The sequence below is a fragment of the Oncorhynchus nerka genome, linkage group LG22 (genome assembly GCF_034236695.1).
Source record: "Oncorhynchus nerka isolate Pitt River linkage group LG22, Oner_Uvic_2.0, whole genome shotgun sequence".
NCBI classification, from domain to species: Eukaryota; Metazoa; Chordata; class Actinopteri; order Salmoniformes; family Salmonidae; genus Oncorhynchus; species Oncorhynchus nerka.
This window is the reverse complement of record NC_088417.1, coordinates 48703373-48726335: the sequence shown is the minus strand read 5'-3', so window position 1 is coordinate 48726335 and position 22963 is coordinate 48703373. Positions and strand designations below refer to the sequence as shown.

The following is a 22963-nucleotide window of genomic DNA, read 5'->3' as shown; positions in this document are numbered from 1 at the left end:
CTGGACTTGTAGGGCTGGACTGTGTAGGGCTGGACTGTGTAGGGCTGGACTCCTTAGGGCTGGACTGTGTAGGGCTAGACTTCTTAGGGCTGTGCTGTGTAGGGCTGGGCTGTGTAGGGCTGGACTGTGTAGGGCTGGACCCCTTAGGACTGGACTGTGTAGGGCTGGACCCCTTAGGACTGGACTGTGTAGGGCTGGACTGTGGGGCTGGACTGTGTGTGACCCCTTAGGACTGGACTATGTAGGCTGGACCCCTTAGGGCTGGACTGTGTAGGGTTGGACCCTTAGGACTGGACTGTGTAGGGGCTGGACCCTTAGGGCTGGACTGTGTAGGGCTGGACTCCTTAGGGCTGGACTCCTTAGGGCTGGACTGTGTAGGGCTGGACTCTTAGGTCTGGACTGTGTAGGGCTGTGCTGGACTGGGCTCTGTAGGTCTGGACTGTGTAGGGCTGGACTCCTTAGGTCTGGACTGTGTAGGGCTGTGCTGTGTAGGGCTGGGCTGTGTAGGGCTGGACTGGACTGTGTAGGGCTGTGTAGGGCTGGACTCCTCAGGCTGGACTGTGCAGGGCTGGACTGTGTAGGTCTGGACTGTGCAGGGCTGGACTGTATATGGCTGGGGTGTGTAGGTCTGGACTGTGTAGGGATGGACTCCTTAGGGCTGGACTCCTTAGGGCTGGACTGTGTAGGGCTGGACTCCTTAGGGCTGTGCTGTGTAGGGCTGGGCTGTGTAGGGCTGGACTGTGTAGGGCTGGACTGGAATGTGTAGGGCTGTGCTGTGTAGGGCTGGGCTGTGTAGGGCTGGACTCCTTAGGCTGGACTGTGCAGGGCTGGACTGTGTAGGGCTGGGCTCTGTCTGGACTGTGCAGGGTTGGACTGTGTAGGTCTGGACTGTGTAGGGCTGGACTGTGTAGGGCTGGGCTGTGTAGATCTGGACTGTGTAGGGCTGGGCTGTGTAGGTCTGGACTGTGTAGGGCTGGACTGGTGCAGGGCTGGACTCCTTAGGGCTGGACTGTGTAGGGCTGGGCTGTGTAAGACTGTACTGTGTAGGGCTGTGCTATGTAGGGCTATGCTGTGTAGGCTGGACTGTGCAGGGCTGGACTGTGCAGGGCTGGCTGTCTAGCCCTGGGCTGGGCTGGGGCTGGACTGTGCAGGGCTGGACTGTGTAGGTCTGGACTGTGCAGGGCTGGACTGTGCAGGTCTGGACTGTGCAGGGACTGTGTAGGTCTGGACTGTGTAGGTCTGGACTGTGCAGGGCTGGTCTGTGCAGGGCTGGACTGTGTAGCGCTGGACTGTGCAGGGCTGGACTGTGTAGGTCTGGACTATGGGGCTGGACTGTGTAGGTCTGGACTATGCAGGGCTGGACTGTGCAGGGCTGGACTGTGTAGGTCTGGACTATGCAGGGCTGGACTGTGCAGGGCTGGACTGTGTAGGTCTGGACTGTGCAGGGCTGGACTGTGTAGGTCTGGACTGTGCAGGGCTGGACTGTATATGGCTGGGGTGGAGGTCTGGACTGTGTAGGGATGGACTCCTTAGGGCTGGACTCCTTAGGGCTGGACTGTGTAGGGCTAGACTCCTTAGGGCTGGACTGTGTAGGGCTGGACTGTGTAGGGCTGGACTGTGTAGGGCTGGAATGTGTAGGGCTGGACTGTGTAGGGCTGGGCTGTGTAGGGCTGGACTCCTTAGGCTGGACTGTGCAGGGCTGGACTGTAGGGCTGGGCTCTGTAGGTCTGGACTGTGCAGGGTTGGACTGTGTAGGTCTGGACTGTGTAGGGCTGGACTGTGTGGGCTGGGCTGTGTAGATCTGGACTGTGTAGGGCTGGGCTGTGTAGGTCTGGACTGTGTAGGGCTGGACTGTGTAGGGCTGGACTCTTAGGGCTGGACTGTGTAGGGCTGGGCTGTGTAGGGCTGTGAGGGCTGTGCTATGTAGGGCTATGCTGTGTGTAGGCTGGACTGTGCAGGGCTGGACTGTGCAGGGCCTGGCTGTCTAGCCCTGGGCTGGGCTGTGCCGGGCTGGACTGTGCAGGGCTGGACTGTGTAGGTCTGGACTGTGCAGGACTGGACTGTGCAGCGCTGGGCTGTGCAGGGCTGGACTGTGTAGGTCTGGACTGTGTAGGTCTGGACTGTGCAGGGCTGGTCTGTGCAGGGCTGGACTGTGTAGGGCTGGACTGTGCAGGGCTGGACTGTGTAGGTCTGGACTGCAGGGCTGGACTGTGTAGGGCTGGGCTGTGTAGGTCTGGACTGTGTAGGGCTGGACTGTGTAGGGCTGGACTCCTTAGGGCTGGACTGTGTAGGGCTGGGCTGTGTAAGACTGTACTGTGTAGGGCTGTGCTATGTGGGCTGGACTATGCTGTGGACTGTGTAGAGCTGGACTGTGCAGGGCTGGACTGTGCAGGGCCTGGCTGTCTAGCCCTGGGCTGGGCTGGGCTGGACTGTTAGGGCTGTGCTGGACTGTGCAGGGCTGGACTGTGTAGGTCTGGACTGTGCAGGGCTGGACTGTGCAGGGCTGGGCTGTGCAGGGCTGGACTGTGTAGGTCTGGACTGTGTAGGTCTGGACTGTGCAGGGCTGGTCTGTGCAGGGTTGGACTGTGTAGCTGGGACTGTGCAGGGCTGGACTGTGTAGGTCTGGACTATGCAGGGCTGGACTGTGTAGGTCTGGACTATGCAGGGCTGGACTGTGCAGGGCTGGACTGTGTAGGTCTGGACTATGGAGGGCTGGACTGTGCAGGGCTGGACTGTGTAGGTCTGGACTGTGCAGGGCTGGACTGTGTAGGTCTGGACTGTGCAGGGCTGGACTGTATATGGCTGGGGTGTGTAGGTCTGGACTGTGTAGGGATGGACTCCTTAGGGCTGGACTCCTTAGGGCTGGACTGTGTAGGGCTAGACTCCTTAGGGCTGTGCTGTGTAGGGCTGGGCTGTGTAGGGCTGGACTGTGTAGGGCTAGACTGGAATGTGTAGGGCTGTGCTGTGTAGGGCTGGGCTGTGTAGGGCTGGACTCCTTAGGCTGGACTGTGCAGGGCTGGACTGTGTAGGGCTGGGCTCTGTAGGTCTGGACTGTGCAGGGTTGGACTGTGTAGGTCTGGACTGTGTAGGGCTGGACTGTGTAGGGCTGGGCTGTGTAGATCTGGACTGTGTAGGGCTGGGCTGTGTAGGTCTGGACTGTGTAGGGCTAGACTGTGTAGGGCTGGACTCCTTAGGGCTGGACTGTGTAGGGCTGGGCTGTGTAAGACTGTACTGTGTAGGGCTGTGCTATGTAGGGCTATGCTGTGTAGAGCTGGACTGTGCAGGGCTGGACTGTGCAGGGCCTGGCTGTCTAGCCCTGGGCTGGGCTGTGCCGGGCTGGACTGTGCAGGGCTGGACTGTGTAGGTCTGGACTGTGCAGGGCTGGACTGTGCAGCGCTGGGCTGTGCAGTGCTGGACTGTGTAGGTCTGGACTGTGTAGGTCTGGACTGTGCAGGGCTGGTCTGTGCAGGGTTGGACTGTGTAGCGCTGGACTGTGCAGGGCTGGACTGTGTAGGTCTGGACTATGCAGGGCTGGACTGTGTAGGTCTGGACTATGCAGGGCTGGACTGTGCAGGGCTGGACTGTGTAGGTCTGGACTATGCAGGGCTGGACTGTGCAGGGCTGGACTGTGTAGGTCTGGACTGTGCAGGGCTGGACTGTGTAGGGCTGGACTGTGTAGGTCTGGACTATGCAGGGCTGGACTGTGTAGGTCTGGACTATGCAGGGCTGGACTGTGTACGTCTGGACTGTGTGGGGCTGGACTGTGTAGGGCTGGACTGTGCAGGGCTGGACTGTGCAGGGCTGGACTGTGTAGGTCTGGACTGTGCAGGGCTGGTCTGTGCAGGGCTGGACTGTGTATCGCTGGACTGTGCAGGCCTGGACTATATAGGGCTGGACTCTCCAGGGCTGTAATTTGTGGGGTTGGGCTGTGTAGGGCTGTGTAGGTCTGGACTGTGTAGGGCTGGACTCCTTAGGGCTGGACTCCTTTGGGCTGGGTTGTGTAGGGCTGGACTGTGTAGCGCTTGGCTGTGCAGGGCTGGACTGTGTAGGTCTGGACTGTGCAAGTCTGGACTGTGTAGGTCTGGACTGTGCAGGTCTGGACTGTGCAGATCTGGACTGTGCAGGGCTGGACTGTGTAGCGCTGGGTTGTGTAGGGCTTGGCTGTGTAGGGCTGGACTGTGTAGGGCTGGGCTGTGTAGGGCTGGACTCCTTAGGGCTGGACTCCTTAGGGCTGGACTGTGTAGGGCTGGACTCCTTAGGGCTGGACTGTGTAGGGCTGGACTGTGTAGGGCTGGACTGTGTAGGGCTAGGCTGTGTAGGGCTGGACTGTGTAGGGATGGACTATGCAGGGCTGGACTGTGTACATCTGGACTGTGTGGGGCTGGACTGTGTAGGGCTGGACCGTGCAGGGCTGGACTGTGCAGGGCTGGACTGTGCAGGGCTGGACTGTACAGCGCTGGGCTGTGCAGGGCTGGACTTTTTAGGTCTGGGCTGTGCAGGGCTGGACTGTGCAGGGCTGGACTGTGTAGGTCTGGACTGTGCAGGGCTGGTCTGTGCAGGGCTGGACTGTGTATCGCTGGACTGTGCAGGCCTGGACTATATAGGGCTGCACTCTCCAGGGCTGTAATTTGTGGGGTTGGGCTGTGTAGGGCTGTGTAGGTCTGGACTGTGTATGTCTGGACTGTGTAGGGCTGGACTCCTTAGGGCTGGACTCCTTTGGGCTGGGTTGTGTAGGGCTGGACTGTGTAGCGCTTGGCTGTGTAGGGCTTGGCTGTGTAGGGCTGGACTGTGTAGGGCTGGGCTGTGTAGGGCTGGATGGACTGTGTAGGGCTGGACTGTGCAGGGCTGGACTGTGTAGGTCTGGACTGTGCAAGTCTGGACTGTGTAGGTCTGGACTGTGCAGGTCTGGACTGTGCAGATCTGGACTGTGCAGGGCTGGACTGTGTAGCGCTGGGTTGTGTAGGGCTTGGCTGTGTAGGGCTGGACTTTGTAGGGCTGGGCTGTGTAGGGCTGGACTCCTTAGGGCTGGACTCCTTAGGGCTGGACTGTGTAGGGCTGGACTCCTTAGGGCTGGACTGTGTAGGGCTGGACTGTGTAGGGCTAGGCTGTGTAGGGCTGGACTGTGTAGGGATGGACTCCTTAGGGCTGGACTCCTTAGGGCTGGACTGTGTAGGGCTGGGCTGTGTAGGGCTGGACTGTGTAGGGCTAGACTGGAATGTGTAGGGCTGTGCTGTGTAGGGCTGGGCTGTGTAGGGCTGGACTCCTTAGGCTGGACTGTGCAGGGCTGGACTGTGTAGGGCTGGGATTTGTAGGTCTGGACTGTGCAGGGTTGGACTGTGTAGGTCTGGACTGTGTAGGGCTGGACTGTGTAGGGCTGGGCTGTGTAGGTCTGGACTGTGCAGGGCTGGGCTGTGTAGGTCTGGACTGTGTAGGGCTAGACTGTGTAGGGCTGGACTCCTTAGGGCTGGACTGTGTAGGGCTGGGCTGTGTAGGGCTGGGCTATGTAGGTCTGGACTGTGCAGGGTTGGACTGTGTAGGTCTGGACTGTGTAGGGCTGGACTGTGTAGGGCTGGGCTGTGTAGGTCTGGACTGTGTAGGGCTAGACTGTGTAGGGCTGGACTCCTTAGGGCTGGACTGTGTAGGACTGGGCTGTGTAAGACTGTACTGTGTAGGGCTGTGCTATGTAGGGCTGGACTGTGCAGGGCTGGACTGTGCAGGGCCTGGCTGTCTAGCGCTGGGCTGGGCTGTGCCGGGCTGGACTGTGCAGGGCTGGACTGTGTAGGTCTGGACTGTGCAGGGCTGGACTGTGCAGCGCTGGGCTGTGCACTGGACTGTGTAGGGGACTGGAGGTCTGGACTGTGCAGCGCTGGGCTGTGCAGGGCTGGACTGTGTAGGTCTGGACTGTGTAGGTCTGGACTGTGCAGGGCTGGTCTGTGCAGGGTTGGACTGTGTAGCGCTGGACTGTGCAGGGCTGGACTGTGTAGGTCTGGACTATGCAGGGCTGGACTGTGTAGGTCTGGACTATGCAGGGCTGGACTGTGTAGGTCTGGACTATGCAGGGCTGGACTGTGCAGGGCTGGACTGTGTAGGTCTGGACTGTGCAGGGCTGGACTGTGTAGGGCCTGGACTGTGTAGGTCTGGACTATGCAGGGCTGGACTGTGTAGGTCTGGACTGTGTACGTCTGGACTGTGTGGGGCTGGACTGTGTAGGGCTGGACCGTGCAGGGCTGGACTGTGCAGGGCTGGACTGTGCAGGGCTGGACTGTACAGCGCTGGGCTGTGCAGGGCTGGACTTTTTAGGTCTGGGCTGTGCAGGGCTGGACTGTGCAGGGCTGGACTGTGTAGGTCTGGACTGTGCAGGCCTGAACTATATAGGGCTGGACTCTCCAGGGCTGTAATTTGTGGGGTTGGGCTGTGTAGGGCTGTGTAGGTCTGGACTGTGTAGGTCTGGACTGTTTAGGGCTGGACTCCTTAGGGCTGGACTCCTTTGGGCTGGGCTGTGTAGGGCTGGACTGTGTAGCGCTTGGCTGTGTAGGGCTTGGCTGTGTAGGGCTGGACTGTGTAGGGCTGGATGGACTGTGTAGGGCTGGACTGTGCAGGGCTGGACTGTGTAGGTCTGGACTGTGCAAGTCTGGACTGTGTAGGTCTGGACTGTGCAGGTCTGGACTGTGCAGATCTGGACTGTGTAGCGCTGGGCTGTGTAGGGCTTGGCTGTGTAGGGCTGGACTGTGTAGGGCTGGGCTGTGTAGGGCTGAATGGACTGTGTAGGGCTGGACTGTGCAGGGCTGGACTGTGTCTGGACTGTGCAGGTCTGGACTGTGCAGGGCTGGGCTGTGTATAGGCCTGTCGGATAGTTAGTTAGGGAGTGTCTGACAAGGAAGTTTTGCTGTGGCCCTGCCTTAACTGATTAAGGCATCGAGGCGTTCATTGTTCGCGCTGTTCCTTGAATGCTGCCTGCCGTGGATGGCTGTGAAATGGTTAAGGTGCTGTGAAGGTGCCTCTGACTGTTTGAAGTCGTTTGCGGTGAGGTATACCAGGTGCATACGCGGTTACCTGCTTCTCAATGTTTACTGCTAACTCCCTTCCGCTATCACTGTGTTCTCTCTCTCTCTCTCTCTCTCTCTCTCTCTCTCTCTCTCTCTCTCTCTCCTTCTATAAATCAGATAAGGTAATGAGAGAGAGGAGAAAGAGGCTTGTTTTACGCGGTCCCTACCTATCCTACCCCTCTCACTGTCTATGTTGCGTGTTTCCCCGCATACATGAATATACGTTCACGCACACACTAACACAAAGAGGAGGCAAGGTGTCTAACCACACTACACATCACCATAAATGTATTCACACAAGCTCTTCGACTTGGCCTTGATATACAGGATGCATGTCAGAAACCCAGCCACCACAATGCCTATGCACATACTCATGCACACATGCACGCCTACACACACACACACACGCACGCACGCAGACACAAACACACACACACCAAAATGAACGCACACCCACAAACACACACACACACCCGCATACACACACACACACGCCCACACACACCCAAATGAACACACACACCCATCCACCCAAATGAACACATGCACACACACATATACCACATGTGAACACAAGCACACACACTTTCATGCTATGAAACCTGCACATGAACTAGGTCTCACAGCCTAACAGTGAACCAAAACGTTTCTTAACTCAGACTGCAACAAGCCTAGGTGTGACAGAGGTGGGTGGGAGGGACTTCAAACAGGCGTCATCACTTCTGAGGCAGAAAGGGTCTCCCTCTGTATCCACAGCACACAGCTTGCATCCCAATTGGCACCCTATTCCCTACACAGTGCGCCACTTTTGACCAGAGCCTCTGGTCAAAAGTGGCGCTCTGTGTAGGGAATAGGGTGCCAATTGGGATGCAGCCCTTCTGTATCCACTACACACAGTTGTTCCCTTAAAACCTCCCTTTAAGCTCAGGCACTAAAAGCACAGCTCCGCGGCACAGAGCGCTGCGGTTCCAGCTGAAATGGGGGGAGCGTTTACGTTAATAACTTTCATGTCCACCATTAAAAATCTTGATGCTATTTTTTGAACCAAGATTTTCTTTTTTTTCCATTCTCCTACCCGCCACAGCTTGTTTGATATCTACAAAGACCTTGCTCTCTATCCCAAAAGCAAAGCCCTATTTTAAGACGTGAAATGGTTTCCAGTTGGCTCCAGACGATCATAGGGGGAAAACCACAGAGAGAACCACATTCCATAACATTTGAAAGGCAGCGAGCAGCTTGGCGGAACTGGGATGCCTCTTGTTTAACTTGTGGAGTTCTGAGGAGCAACAGAGGCTCGGGCTCTTGAGATGAAATGGCTTTTACATCGTCACTCACAACGCTGGGGTACAGTGTCGGTAATTACCACCACGCCCGCCTACTCACTCACTCGTGTTATTATTTGTCTGTTATTTCAACTTTTCTCTCTCTGCGGGGCCCGTAAGTAAGCATTTCACTGTTAGTCTACTATGTGGGTCTTTCTATGTACTAGGGCAACCGTGAAGATTTCCTACACTGTCATTGATAATAATCTACCATTTTTGTTTATGTCGTTACATTATGATATAAGGGGGACCAAAGCTATATTCAATAGAATTCGCATGTTGATTTGGTGTAGAGATCAGCCCTGAATCCCTACGAGTGGGGCGGACCAGACCAATTTATTGGATGCTTATGACAGCTCCCAGAATGCTCTTGACTTCTGCGGAGGCCGCATCGCAGGAAATACTGTACGGGCCAATGCAGATGTCGGATTGACCATGCAGCGCCTTTTATGAGGACATCTGTTGGCTTCAACTTGGCTTTCCATACGAATCATTCCGTTTTTTTCTTTTGGACACTTCCTCGTTATAAAAACAGCGATGGTGAGATTCAAATGGTGAGATGAATGCTGCCGCTATTCACAGCTTTATTATGTGACCTTGTGTCGGCCACATAGGCAGAAAAATCTCCATGCATCCAAACTATTTACTCGTCCCATGTTTTAGAATGTCATTTGAATAGCAATGTATTGGCAAGGCCCCCCCAAAAATGGTTTTCTTAAAGTGGTAATGGCCTACTTTTTTTGTTGACACTTTTTGCATGCATTTTGGGAGGAGGGGGGGAGGGGGTATAAGGCCCTATATGTACAATGATATAAATTATACAATTGTATAACATTGACATCCTTGAAAATGACAACGAAGTGCTTGAAAAGGTCCCTGAAAGACCTTGAATTTGACTTGCCAATGTCTTTATGAACCATGCTTAGAGGATGCATAGTCCTCGCCCTAAGAGTAGAAATGAACTTGGTTACGTAATTTATCTCTTTATTTCTCTCTCTCTCTCTTTCTCTTTCACACACCTGCTTTTTTTGTTTGTTACGGCTATGTGTGTTTGGGGAGCCCTCCCTGCCTATAGTAGGCAGGGTGTCATTATCTCAGGGCCTCTTTCTCAGGGATGAGTACACACACGAGGAATCGGCTCTGACAAAACATATCAGCTTCCTTTTCAGGGAATGTCTGAGACCGAGACCTACGGGAATGATACAGCTCAACTCTTCAAACAAACCACCATCTAACAATCCAGCCAGTCACTAATTTCATAGTCTTCTTTGCCGAACTACACATTGTTTCAGAAACACTGTGATGACAAAAAAAAAAATGAAATGAACATGGTAATGGATATCAGATCGTTAGAGAAGAAAATGTTAGGGGGCATTGCTCTTAATGTTGAACAAAGACTGGCTGAGTTCCCCTTTGGAGTCAATGATGGAAAAATAAACAAACAAATGAATTCCATCCATGAAGAACAACAGGACTCCATGTTGTGATTGGAGTTGGAAAATGGGCAAAATGTTCTGTCTGTCTCGTCTGCACGGGAGTGGAATCTTTTACTCTTTCTCTCTCTTTGGGATTTTGTTCCATAAAATTTACAGGGCAGTCACATGCTCTTCCAAACACGAAAACGTTTATAATTCAATGAAAATGAATCTAAAATACCTTTCAAATAAAGTTATTTTAATGTTGGTAAGTATGGGGCCGACTGTCCCCAGCCTGCTCTCGACCAGAACCCACACATAGCCAAGCACAAACATATGGCCTTATGGCTTTAGTACAATGGCGCCAGAGGAGATGGCTGCCGTTTTATGGTCTCCCAACCAATTGTGCTATGTGTGTTTTTTTCGCATTATGTGTAACTTATTTTGTATATAAATGTTTCTGCCACCGTCTCTTATGACCGAAAAGAGCTTCTAGATATCAGGACATGGATTATTCACCTCGTACTGGAAGAAGATTTTTTTTTCTATTAACGAGTTGGACACGAAGGATTTACTTCAGACACCCGACAAGGCCCACATCCCCGTGATTTGCATGAGAAAGAGAGGGAGTAATCGAGCAGCCTTGTAAGGATCCGATGGCGAGTGGGTAATCTGCCTCTTCCATCAGTACTCTTAGCCAACATACAATCATTGGATAATAAAATAGACAAACTACGATCACGAATATCCTACCAACGGGACATTAAAAACGGTAATATCTTATGTTTCACCGAGTCGTGGCTGAATGACGACATGAATAACATACAGCTGGCGGGTTTTACACTGCATCGGCAAGATAGAACAGCCGCCTCCGGTAAGAAAAGGGGTGGCGGTCTGTATATATTTGTAAACAACAGCTGGTGCACGAAATCTAATAGTTTAGAGGTTTTGCTCGCCTGAGGTAGAGTATCTCATGATAAGCTGTAGACCACACTATTTATTAAGAGAGTTTTCATCTATATTCTTCGTAGCTGTCTATTTACCACCGCACTCAATGAGCTGTATACGGCCATAAGCAAACAGGAAAACGCTCATCCAGAGGCGGTGCTCCTAGTGGCCGGGGACTTTAAAGCAGGGAAACATAAATCCGTTTTACCTCATTTCTACCAGCATGTTAAATGTGCAACCAGAGGAAAAAAACTCTAGACCACCTTTACTTCACACACAGAGATGCATACAAAGCTCTCCCTCGCCCTCCATTTGGCAAATCTGACCATAATTATATCCTTCTGATTCCTGTTTACAAGCAAAAACTGAAGCAGGAAGCACCAGTGACTTGGTCAATAAAGAAATGGTCAGATGAAGCAGATGTTAAACTACAGGACTGTTTTGCTAGCACAGACTGGACTATGTTCCGGGATTCTTCTGATGGCATTGAGGAGTACACCACATCAGTCATTATAGCTTCATCAATAAGTGCAATGATGACGTCGTCCCCACAGTGATTGTACGTACATACCCCAACCAGAAGCCATGGATTACAGGCAACATCCACACTGAGCTAAAAGGTAGCGGGACTCTAACCCGGAAGCTTACAAGAAATCACGCTATGCCTTCCGACGAACCATCAAACAGGCAAAGCATCAAAACAGGACTAAGATTGAATCGTACTACACGGGCTCCGACACTCATCGGATGTGGCAGGGCTTGCGGGCTATTACAGACTACAAAGGGAAGCATAGCCGTGAGCTGCCCAGTGACACGAGCCTATCAGAAGAGCTAAATTACTCCTATGCTCGATTCAAGGCAAAAAACACTGAAGCATGCATGAGAGCATCAGCTGTTCCAGACAACTGTGTGATCACGCTCTCTGCAGCCTATGTGAGTAAGACCTTTAAACAGGTCAACATTCACAAGGCTCCCGGGCCTGATGGATTACCAGGACATGTACTCCGAGCATGCGCTGACCAACTGGCAAGTGTCTACACTGACATTTTCAACCTGTCCTACTGAGTCTGTAATACCTACATGTTTCAAGCAGACTACCATAGTCTCTGTGCCCAAGAACACTAAGGTAACCTGCCTAAATTACTACCGACCGAGACAGCCTATAGGGAGGAGGTAAGAGACCCGGCCGTGTGGTGCCACGATAACAACCTCTCCCTCAATGTGATCAAGACAAAGGAGATGATTGTGGACTACAGAAAACAGAGGACAGAGCACGCCCCCATTCTCATTGACGGGGCTGTAGTGGAGCAGGTTGAGAGCTTCAAGTTCCTTGGTGTCCACATCACCAACAAACTATCATGGTCCAAACACACCAAGACAGTCTTGAAGAGGGCAAGACAAAGCCTATTCCCCCACAGGAGACTATTTGGCATGGGTCCTCAGATCCTCAAAACGTTCTACAGCTGCACCATCCGAGAGCATCCTGACTCGTCTCATCACTGCCCGGCCTCAGACCACAAGGCACTACAGAGGGTAGTGCGTACGGCCCAGTACATCACTGGGGCCAAGCTTCCTGCCATCCAGGACCTCTATACCAGGCGGTGTCACAGGAAGTCCCGAAAAATTGTCAAAGACTCCAGCCACCCTTGTCATAGACTGTTCTCTCTGCTACTGCACAGCAAGCGGTACCTGAGCGCCAAGTCTAGGTCCAAGAGGCTTCTTATTAACAGCTTCTAGCCCCAAGCCATAAGACTCCTGAACAGCTAATCAAATGGCTACCCAGACTATTTGCATTGTCCCCCTCTTTTATGCTGCTGCTACTCTGTTTATTATCTACGCATAGTCACTTTAACTCGACCTACATGTACATATTACCTCAATTACCTCGAGTAACCGGTGCACCCGCACATTGACTCTGTACCGGTACCCCCTGTATATAGCCTCGCTACTGTTATTTTACTGCTGCTCTTTAATTATTTGTTATGTTTATTTTTAATTTTTAAGTTATCTATTTTTTTATTAATACTTATTTTTCTTGCATTGTTGGTTAAAAGGGCTTGTAAGTAAGCATTTCACTGTAAGGTCTACTACACCTGTTGTATTCAGCGCATGTGACAAATAAAACGTGATTAGAGATGATTCGACGCTACTGATACATACTCTAACATGCCTATTCTTTCTTGGATGGCGAGGCTGAAGCCAAGAAATGCACCAGCCTTGCATGTCACCACAGATTCCACTTCCCACCTCCCCTTCAACACAATACAGTTCAACATGTAACTTTGAAAGTAGACCATTTCATTTCTCAACTTCCAATGCCAGTGCAGCTACCCAGCGCAGCTCTGGGACAAGGTGTGTGTGTCCCAAACGCCCACCCTGTTCCCTATATAGCCCATTAGGGATGCAGCAAAGGCCTTGGGCTGAACCTCACTCTGCTGGGGTCAAGCCACGGCCCACCAGCACTGCCCAGCTCCCCCTCCCCCACCCATCCACCAGGCCGGGCCCCGCACCCTAAGTGAGCCGGTGCCCAGACCCAGACCCGGTGGAGCCACCCCAGCCACATGGGGCAGGCACACATGGGTGCGATCACAGTGACCTAATCCTGCCCCATCTGATACCCATCTACCAGCAGCTCCACCCACACCCTCACCCACCCACCACCACCGCTCAGCTCTGGTCTGGTTCTCTCCTGCTGCTGTGTGGTTCTGCCGCTCTGCTCCGCCACGGCTGGGCCTGTCCCAGCAGGGGACGCACGTCACATGACCACAGCAGAAGTGGGCAGAACAACCTGTGACAGAGGGCTGAGTTCCTGTGTGGCCTCTTGAAAGGCACCAAAACAGCTTGCAATAATTTACAGTGATTCATAATCATGTGACAGAATTAATTTATGTAATATATGCATTTCTAGTCACTTGTTATAACTATAACCATTTAGAATAAGATAGGCCCTACACCCAAACACATAATTGTAATACTGTGAATGACGTCCATGACACAAAATTGTATAACACTCCTCATCCACATTGGGTAGAAGCAAGCAACACAGTATTGTGTGTGTGTCCAACACAGCTCAACCCACTACGACTTCCCTCCCGAACTTTTCAGACGAAACATTGAGCAGCATTCAGTTACATGCTTCACTGTGTGATGCTATGGACCTCCTGTGAAATGACAGGGATTAGGGCAATAGTAATAACAGACACAGTTTTCATGTGTCGGGGGGCACAAAACAAAGCACATCAAGATGAAAGCTCCCACCCTTCTCTGAGCACACATGGTAGTTTGGATGCAAGACAGAAGACTCACAAGCGCAAACGGGTCGTAAAGTTCCTTACAGAGCCAGATAAAAGAGAGAGCACATGGCAACCTGTCATCTAGGGCCATGCAGAAACCATTCAGCCACCCATCTATAAAATGCCTGTCAACAAGAGAGAAGGGGTCTGGCCACCCCTCAGAGCCTGGTTCCTCTCTAGGTTTCTTCCTAGGTTCCTGCCTTTCTAGGGAGTTGTTTCTAGCCACCGTGCTTTTACATCTGCATTGCTTGATCTTTGGGGTTTTAGGCTGGGTTTCTGCACTGCTGATGCGAAAAGGGCTTTATAAATAAAAGTGATTGATTGAGAGAAGACAACAAACCCCACAATAACAACTGTTTACTGCTAACTCCCTTCCGCTATCACTGTGTTCTCTCTCTTTCTCTCTCTTTCTCTCTCTCTCTCTCTCTCTCTCTCTCTCTCTCTCTCTCTCTCTCTCTCTCTCTCTCTCTCTCTCTCTCTCTCTCTCTCTTTCTCTCAAACAGGCTTTGTGAACAGACACACCCCATCACCCAACACACTGGTATTTCATAGTTGGAAAAACAGAAGACTGATTTCCTATCTTAACCCAGGCCCAGATGCTGTAGATGAGATGACATCACAGTGGAACCCGCTGCTGAGTTCTCACCCCCAGCCTGACAAATACCAATTGGCCAGGGACACAGACACAACAGGGTGAGAATGAGACAGCTGTGGCCCAGGAAGGCAGGCCATTAAAACGGAGACAATCGGCCAAGTGGCCCAGGAGACTGTCACTCACTCTACCCAGGTTACAGTGTCCCCAGCCTGGACACCGCAGCTCCATAGAGTCCCAGACCCGAACCGTCTCCTCCCTATCTAGCTATCTACCTTAATTGTTATATCTCCAGTCCCCTATAGCACAGAGCTCGGGCCAACTCAAAGGTGCCCGCATGTTTTGTTCAGCCACCTTCATCTTCTTTCCTCTTGCTTTTCCTCCCCGGCAATCCCTCTTTTTCAGAAACATCATCCTGAAACATCAAAGTGATACCACCCTCTGACATCAAGAATCAAAAGTTATGGTTATATAAGCCGGGGGATTTTTCTCTCTCTCTTTTGATGAAAAAGTACAGGCTGTGTGTATATACTTAAAATATGATTCATCTGGGGAAGGTGATGCTGTATGAAAGTGCCATGTAACGGCACTATGAAGTACAGTAACACGAAATGATACAAAACCTGCTTCCCATATGTCACATGACCATTAACCTTCGAGCGACCTATCAGACACCCTTGTCATTTATTTCCAGGTAGGTCAACAGGAAGCAATATGAACCTGTCTACAAATACAGTGTCCTAGTAACACGGGGTACCTCAGCCCCGGATTGGAATTTGGAAAAGTCAACGATTCGATAATTACACATCAAAGGTGTACAAAGCAGGTTACCGCATGTTCCCGAGGCCTATATTTAGTCCTGCTTGCAAGGTGGAGACTAGGAAGGAAGCCGTTCTATTTAAACCCCCCTGTGCTGTGCCGGCCTGTGTGATAATCATCCTCCTGAGCATCTGGGCTGTCAACAACAGCAATTGAGCCTCCGTTTGGTTTGCTCCCGTCAGCCAGTGAGTCACCTGGGTGCAACATCTCTTCACCCCCCCAACCCCCCACACACACACACCCCAACTGTAAAGACCTAGCAGACAAATAGAAACAGGGACCCAAAGAAGGACCGAGCGGCGAGCGGCTCGTTGAGGAAGCCTCTAGTAGACTAAAGAGGAGGGTTTATTAGAGACGCTCACTTCCAACTGAGACTCTCTCAGATTCGTGAGTAGCACTCTTGTAAAAAAAAAAAGCGGCGGAGTTATAAAACATGTTAGTCATTGAAACTGTGATTTTGAGTCAAAGACTATGAAAGAGCAGCAGATGCTGGAACATCCACCTTTCAGGAGAGCTCTTTAATGGACTCAAAATTGGGGTGGGGAGGAACAAGGAAATAAGTGCATTAATAATTACAGCTATAAACGCCTCAGGGGATCCAACAGGTTTCTTATATTTTCTAAATGTTTCCGCCTCTTAAAATAGGCTTGTACACATTTTCTCTCGAGGCTTCTTTATAGCCAACCACTTCAAAGAGCTGAGGATGAGGGCCCCTTATCATCATTTGTATTTAAATCTGCAGCCTCTCTTTCATTTCCTGCTGTCCTAAACATTCTCTGACTGACACGGCTTTCTCTGAATGTTCTACTGTGGTCCATACATCTATTAGAGCCGCACTGTCGGTTATGGGCTTGTAAGGAAGCATTTCACGATAAGGTCTACACTTGCTGTATTCGGCGCATGTGACAAATAAAGTTAGATTTGATTTGATTTTCATTCGGCTACTCTGCCAGACCGCCACCATCATCCTTGTTCATTTCAATAATCTCATGCTTATAATGTTAAATTACGTAATAAGGAGCCGTTTTGGGGCAGTCAAACATTTCCAAGGAGTTTTTTCGCACGCACGCACGCGCAAGAGGGCCGGGAAAAGCGGCTTTTCTTTAGCGGAGCATAATCCAGCACCACAGTTTCTTATCGTTGTCAGTCAGAGGCACAGAGCCCCAGCCCATGGGCTTGTATGCAGGGATTACAGGGCCTAAGTCAGTGTTCTGCTATTGTTTACCTAGGGACTAGGGGCTAGTTGAACAAGCCAGTGTAAACAGCACTTCACAATGCCAGACAAGGATGTGTGATCTGGGGACGTGCGATCCTGGGCTTTGCTTGTAATGAATCCCTTGATCTGGGGAAGGACTAACACTTAAGGCACAGATAGTTCAGCACAGAAGCAATGCAGAGGCACACCCACAGACAGAAAGAGGGAGAGATACGGAGAGGGAGGGCTGAACTGGTAAAGTTTTTTTTTTTTTTAAGATTGTATCCTGTTTCCTGTATGACGATACTCAAAAAGTTGACGGGCGGAATTTAAGCAGGAACACCAAAAAGCTCATTTAAGAGTATTCGTGAAAATTCACTATCAAATATTTGAAACAACGAGCTGGCCTTTTAATAATGTTCACTTGCTCAAGATTCAATACATTGAAGAAACAATGTGAACACGTCCGCGATGAACTGTTCGTTACGTTCTAATTGAACAGGGGTAAGTGGGATATGATTTACAGCCGCCCCAGTCTGTCCGCTAGACATGTTAGCGCCTGTGATCCACACGGTGAACCACATCTTCCACATCACAGGCTCTCTGGGCTCTGATGATTGTCCTGACATTCTAGCCCTCCATGAGCACAGCCCACCGCAAACATCCTCCACCCGGGGCCTCACCACCCGCTGGGATGCAAGGCCATCAGAGAGAAGAGGGAGAGAAAGGGAGGAGATAGAGAGGGAGAGGAAATAAAGAGGAGAGTGACACGGGGAGGAAAGAGGAAAGAGGATAGAGAGCAGAAGGAGAAGAGGAGAGGGAATGAAGAAGAGGGGAGAGAAAACAAGTGTATTTGTGGAAGAGAGACAGAAGGTGAGGAAGAGAAGGAGAGGGGTGATCGCAAAGGAGATTCGAAGAGCGAGACGATGGGCTGAGAGAGACGGCTGGGGAGATGAGGAGGAGTGCATTGTGGCGAGGATACCATGAAGAGGGAGAGAGAGAGGAGAGAAATAGACTGATCAGGAGGAGTGCATTCTGGTGGCTCTCATTTAGAACCCTTCCTCCGCAGGGGTTTGGCTCCTTCAAACGACCCTCTTCTACTGATCCCCTCAAATGAAACAATGTCTTCTGGTAATCCACAGCATTACACACACCCTGACCCTTCTCGCGTCACCGCTACACACTCAGGAGGAAGCTTTGTTCACAGAAAAGCTAGGGAAATCTAGTGAAGCATCTGGGATTGTCTGAAATCGCCTTCTTTTGACACTGTATCTGGAAGGACAACTGATATCTACATTAATGTTACAGCCAGAACATAATTCCCTGGCATGTCCCATGAAACAACGCTGTAACAATTGTATTGGGACCCGTTCGGCTTAGAAGGAACATGCTTTCCAGCCTTGTGTTTTCTTTTTAGACATTGTAAAATTATTTCTGTAAAGAGAATAGATTTTTGTGAAATTCTTTTGAAGAGTTAATAACATTAATTCTAAATCAATAAGGGGTGCGATTCAACTGTCTGGGGTGAAGAATCAGCTAATTAGACAATCTGTTTCGTGAGGCATTTCAACTAATTGAAGAAATGTATATATTTTTTAACAAAATGGATTCAAATTCTCCTTTCAAATAGTCGAATACTAGTCTTATATATTTTACCAAAATGAATTGTTACCCTGTGGATAGTCTAGAGTTTTAACCAGGTCATTTGACATGCCTAAACAAAAGTTCAACAGACAAGAATACATAAAAAAGAGAATATTTCTTTCATAGTTTCCCGTGAGGTAAATTCACAAATTGCTACCAAAACAAATAACAAAGATAGGCATCAACCAAGTCAAAAACCGACAAAATGAACCTAGCTAAAACAATGAGGTGATAGAGCGCCTGAGCTGAGATAGAAGCAGAGTGCCTGCCTCTGGGTGAGGTGAGGTGAAGACAGGCATCACCTTGTTCAACGTAAACATCAGAACTGGTAGGCCAAACAGAAGGGGATTCACAGCCCTGTTTCCCCTCACGCCCCACTGCCATGTCCCATGCAATAATCACCATCTACACCATCCTCCCTTCCTTTTGAAGTGGCAGGTAGATAGATAGAAGTGTCAGGTAGATAGATCTGCAGCTACAGTACTGCTATTGCTGCCGGGTAATTACAAGGGGAGCAACAAGTGAGCATTGTGTGGAGCCGTGGAGACACATACACACACAAGGAAGAAAGTGCCCTTTATCCCCAAAACAATCTTTAGAACCTATGTGCTTTGCACTGCGGGGCATTTAAGGATAAAACGGGGGAATTGATTTATAAGAAGAAAGAGGTAGCGACACATTCGTTTCTGGACGTAACACGTATTGTGTTTACTTTGTAATGACAGCTTTAGAACGTCTCAATGAAATGTATTCATTATTTTATAAATGTCTGATGCATTTTGGAGGCATATAAAGCCACTACGTCGGGCCTAACAAATGGAAGACTCTTTTTGGTCTGTATACAATTAAGTGTCTCACACACACACAGACACAAAACACACATTTGATACTTTTTGGTCATTTGAGTGGCAACATGACTAGGTCTCATATCCGACCCCGTTTAAACTTGAGCTTCTGATCGTGCGAGCGTTTCTTTCAGAACCCTTGGAGCGTTGATGAAAGAAACGTTATGACCCGAAAAGAAGACCGAAAAGTATGCTTAAAAAAATAATAATTAAAAGCCATGCCTAATATGAGCGTTTTTGTTCTTCTGTTTTCGCAGATTTAACAGAATGTGCTTCACCTCATCAAAGATGCATAGTTCCCTTTAATGTTATAAGATACCAATACACAGAAAACATACAAAAGTGTGCGCAAAATAAGCTTTGTTTTCTGATCTTCTACTGATTCAGGCCATACTCAAACTTGCATGAGGGTGCGGATGTATACTTCATATCAGAGTAATACCATGGCAGGACAGAAATCAAAATCTACTGGAGTACACGTGGCTTTGAATCCCTTTTTTCCCCAGACTTTCTCATTCCCTTACAGTTTGTTGCCCTCGCAATTTGACTTTCAGGTATAGACGTTTAACTGATCGTACGCCTGACCTGGAATAACAATCCATAATAATGAAACAGAGTGATGAACTCGACATTGCGATGTGGAAGGTAACGTGATGTGGACTTACAGATGGGGACATGGATCCGTTGGGGATGTATGGGTCAGGCAGCATGAGAAACGGGTACCCCGGATACGCTGTTTTGTACATCCCTCCATCTTGATGTTTGGAAACTGTGGAGTGAGACCAACAACAACAAAAATGTGAGATAAACATGTTTTCTCATGTTCACTTACCTTCCGAATGACTTTCATTTTTGTTGTTGTTGCCTACTGTAGTTCAAATTGGTATAATAAGCAAAAGTATTTTCAACAAATAATGACCGAGAGTTCTTTGACAGATTCTAGGTTACAGACTTGTTTTTACTACTGTCACATATTTGTGTGACAAAGTGACAGCCCTAATCTTGCATCACAAAAACAGACAAACCACCATCCCTTGTTGTTGTTGTTGTTGTTGTTGTTTGTCACACACCACAGTGGGCTAACCACTGATCTCTCAAGTCTTGACTGTTGATGGTAACAAAACGTGTGATGCATCTTTACAGGCTGTCCAAAAAGAAGGTCATTGATCCACAGAAGATTTTTGTTCAACTCCCTTTCAGGTAATTGCATGAGTGGACACATCTTGGTGATTTATTACATTCAAACATTTCTACTGAACTAGAGCTCCTTATAAACTTTAAATAGCGTTTAACTTACCTGCCCTGAGGTTCAGCACAGCCCCAAAAAATGATTTGTGTTTTTGACAGAATTGGCAAGAAATAAACCTAACGTAAAGCTAATGGCTACATTATGCTTTTGGTTTTAGTTAGGTCTTTCAGAATGAAGTTATTTGAAACATTATTACCATGTCATAACCCATGTAGCCCAGGGAATTAATGCATGGTCACACAATATTGTCAGAAATCCCAGGGAACGTATTTCACTCACTGCGATGCAATTTGCCTACTTCAGCTGCTGTCTGGAAATATGCGAGTTTGTTAACGTTAGTTCTTACCGCCGTCGAGATGCTCCCGGTGTTTCTCTTGATAACCTCTGTGTTCGTTTTGCTGTCCCCGTCTGACCGCCTGAAAGTGTCCAAAGCAATGACAGTAGACATAGATTAGTAACCTGAGAATAACTTTGAACAGGCCAGGCGACAAAAGTTTCATACCAAGACCCCTTAAACAACCGCTTTCAACCTTACCAACAGCGCATAAGAACTATCTCTCTTGTACCTACCGCTGCGTTCGGACTTTGATTCGTCTCGGATTCATTCACCAGAGACGACTTGAGGTCAGCTAAGTCCCTTTCTGTGAAAGCGTTTTCTTGAATTTTCTCATCTTGATCGCCTTCATCCTTAAAGGATATCATTTCATCGTTCGCTCCGAGATCATCTCCTCCGCCGCTGCTGAGCTGAGGCATGTTGCTTTGAAAATAACAAAATATTGTCCTAGCCTAATCAGCGGTGCGCTCCTTAGAAGAAAAAAACGAAACTTTCTATTAACCTAAACCTCCCAAGTTTGTTGCACTCAGATACGGCCAAAGTATAAAACTCAACAAAAGTTGCTCTGCTGTGGAGCGGCCCTGCACGTTGAATGTAATGCGGCCAGGCAGCAACAAATAGTGCATTTGAGCTCAAGACAAGGCGAGGACTCCCAACATCAAAGAGCGCCGACGGGTGATTGACAGATTCAATGACTTGTTGGGGGTTGTACAATTGTTTCCGCAGAGGGTACAGTTCTTAAAGAGACATCACCTAAGAACATGCTGGGCATTAGCCCATTCATGACGTTTTAATAACATCTCATCATGGATACTTGTTTTTAACAAAGGGGACACTTTGTAATCTTTCAGATTATTGTGCATTGATGGATATCTCCCACAACGTTATCTAATGTGTAACATTGTTATAGCATTGTTATATATTGTTATATATAAACACACACACACACACACACACACACACACACACACACACACACACACACACAGAGAGAGAGAGAGAGAGAGAGAGAGAGAGAGAGATCGGGGATGTAGAGTGTAAAACGTGATTCCTTCGTATACAGTGTGTATTTAGATACAACACCTAAAATCATTTTCTCCCAACATTTGGTGAAGTTGTAGAAATATTTATTTGACATTTTGTATTAATGTAGTGAGAACACCAGAGATGTGTAAGGACATCCCCTGTACCATCAGAAAAAGACTCAATCTCATCAATAAAAGAGACATGGCATGGCTCGCTAGTCTCGACAGCACTTGGATTTTGATTGATGGAAAAACACAACTTGGAAGGGAAAAGATGTAGACTAGGAGTCTGGTATCTTGTCAAACAAGCATCTGTCTCTTCAATTTTTTCACATCAACGCATTTTTTTAATGCTGATACAGTAGCATGGTCTTCTGAGTTTTAATTGAGAAATATTTATACGCTCCCATGCTGTGACTTAATATTTGGCTTAATCTGTTGCCTTGAATGAAAATGATGAACCTCAACTGGGAAATAGAATTAAATACAAACAGAAAATGTGCCTAGTATTTGCATAAAGCTGCATATTTATACAATATCGGCCATGCATATGAATAAAAAGATTAAAATGAGCTGCTTAATGTATGCAAATCTAAATTATAAATGAGTTGTTTAAACTCCTTGTTTATTCGCTTTGATTAAATATACACAGCTGTTTTTTTTTCATAGAACCAGTTTCACTATGTGGCTTACTTCACAAGTTCTTGATTCTTTGGCACTTTGTGTGTGTGTGTGTGTGTGTGTGTGTGTGTGTGTGTGTGTGTGTGTGTGTGTGTCTCTACGTGCTCACATTGGTTTCAAATATCCTTGAGGTGGCGTATGCACTCGTTCCTTTGTTGGACTTGACCGTGTGTGAGTTTTGGATTTGATTAATATCGTAGATCTATCTTTTGTCGGACTCCAAATCGTTCCTTATCAGTGTTTGTGTGTGCATTACTCACTCACACACCAGCCTCTGTATCCCCATCTCTTATCTCCTCTATGGGAATTGGAGACATGACGTCAGATGTCAGTAAGTTCTCTGCTCTGCCTTAGGGGCAGGAAACGCCAAAAAAAGGAAAGAAAACAGACAACAAAAAGCACTGTCTGCCGACACTGGCACTTCATGTCGAGAGAAAAATATGTACAACTGGTAATATTGCTTCAGGCAACAGTTTATGGAAACTCAATGCAAATATTAATGGCACATAAATTAGTCACTTGAATGTTTAGGGGTTCAATTTAGAGCACGTTTTT

At 48.9% G+C, this 22963-nt stretch overlaps 1 protein-coding gene across 10 annotated transcripts in view; it reads right to left on the bottom strand.

The window, feature by feature from the left end:
• Positions 1 to 21352, bottom strand: part of tcf7 (transcription factor 7) — a 96578-nt gene extending 75226 nt beyond the window's left edge. For 3 of the 10 annotated variants that reach the window (XM_029627113.2, XM_029627116.2, XM_029627119.2), the window contains exons 1-3: positions 20939 to 21350; positions 20715 to 20784; positions 19785 to 19888 (exon numbers count right to left, since the gene is read on the bottom strand). In XM_029627113.2, coding sequence (XP_029482973.2) covers positions 19785 to 19888; positions 20715 to 20784; positions 20939 to 21121 — 357 coding nt within the window. In that variant the 5' untranslated portion in view covers positions 21122 to 21350. Of the gene's footprint in view, positions 1 to 19784; positions 19889 to 20714; positions 20785 to 20938 lie in introns of all 10 variants that reach the window. The other 7 variants (XM_029627114.2, XM_029627117.2, XM_029627115.2 and 4 more) reach the window with 4 other exon arrangements.
• Positions 21353 to 22963: the final 1611 nt, after the last annotated feature.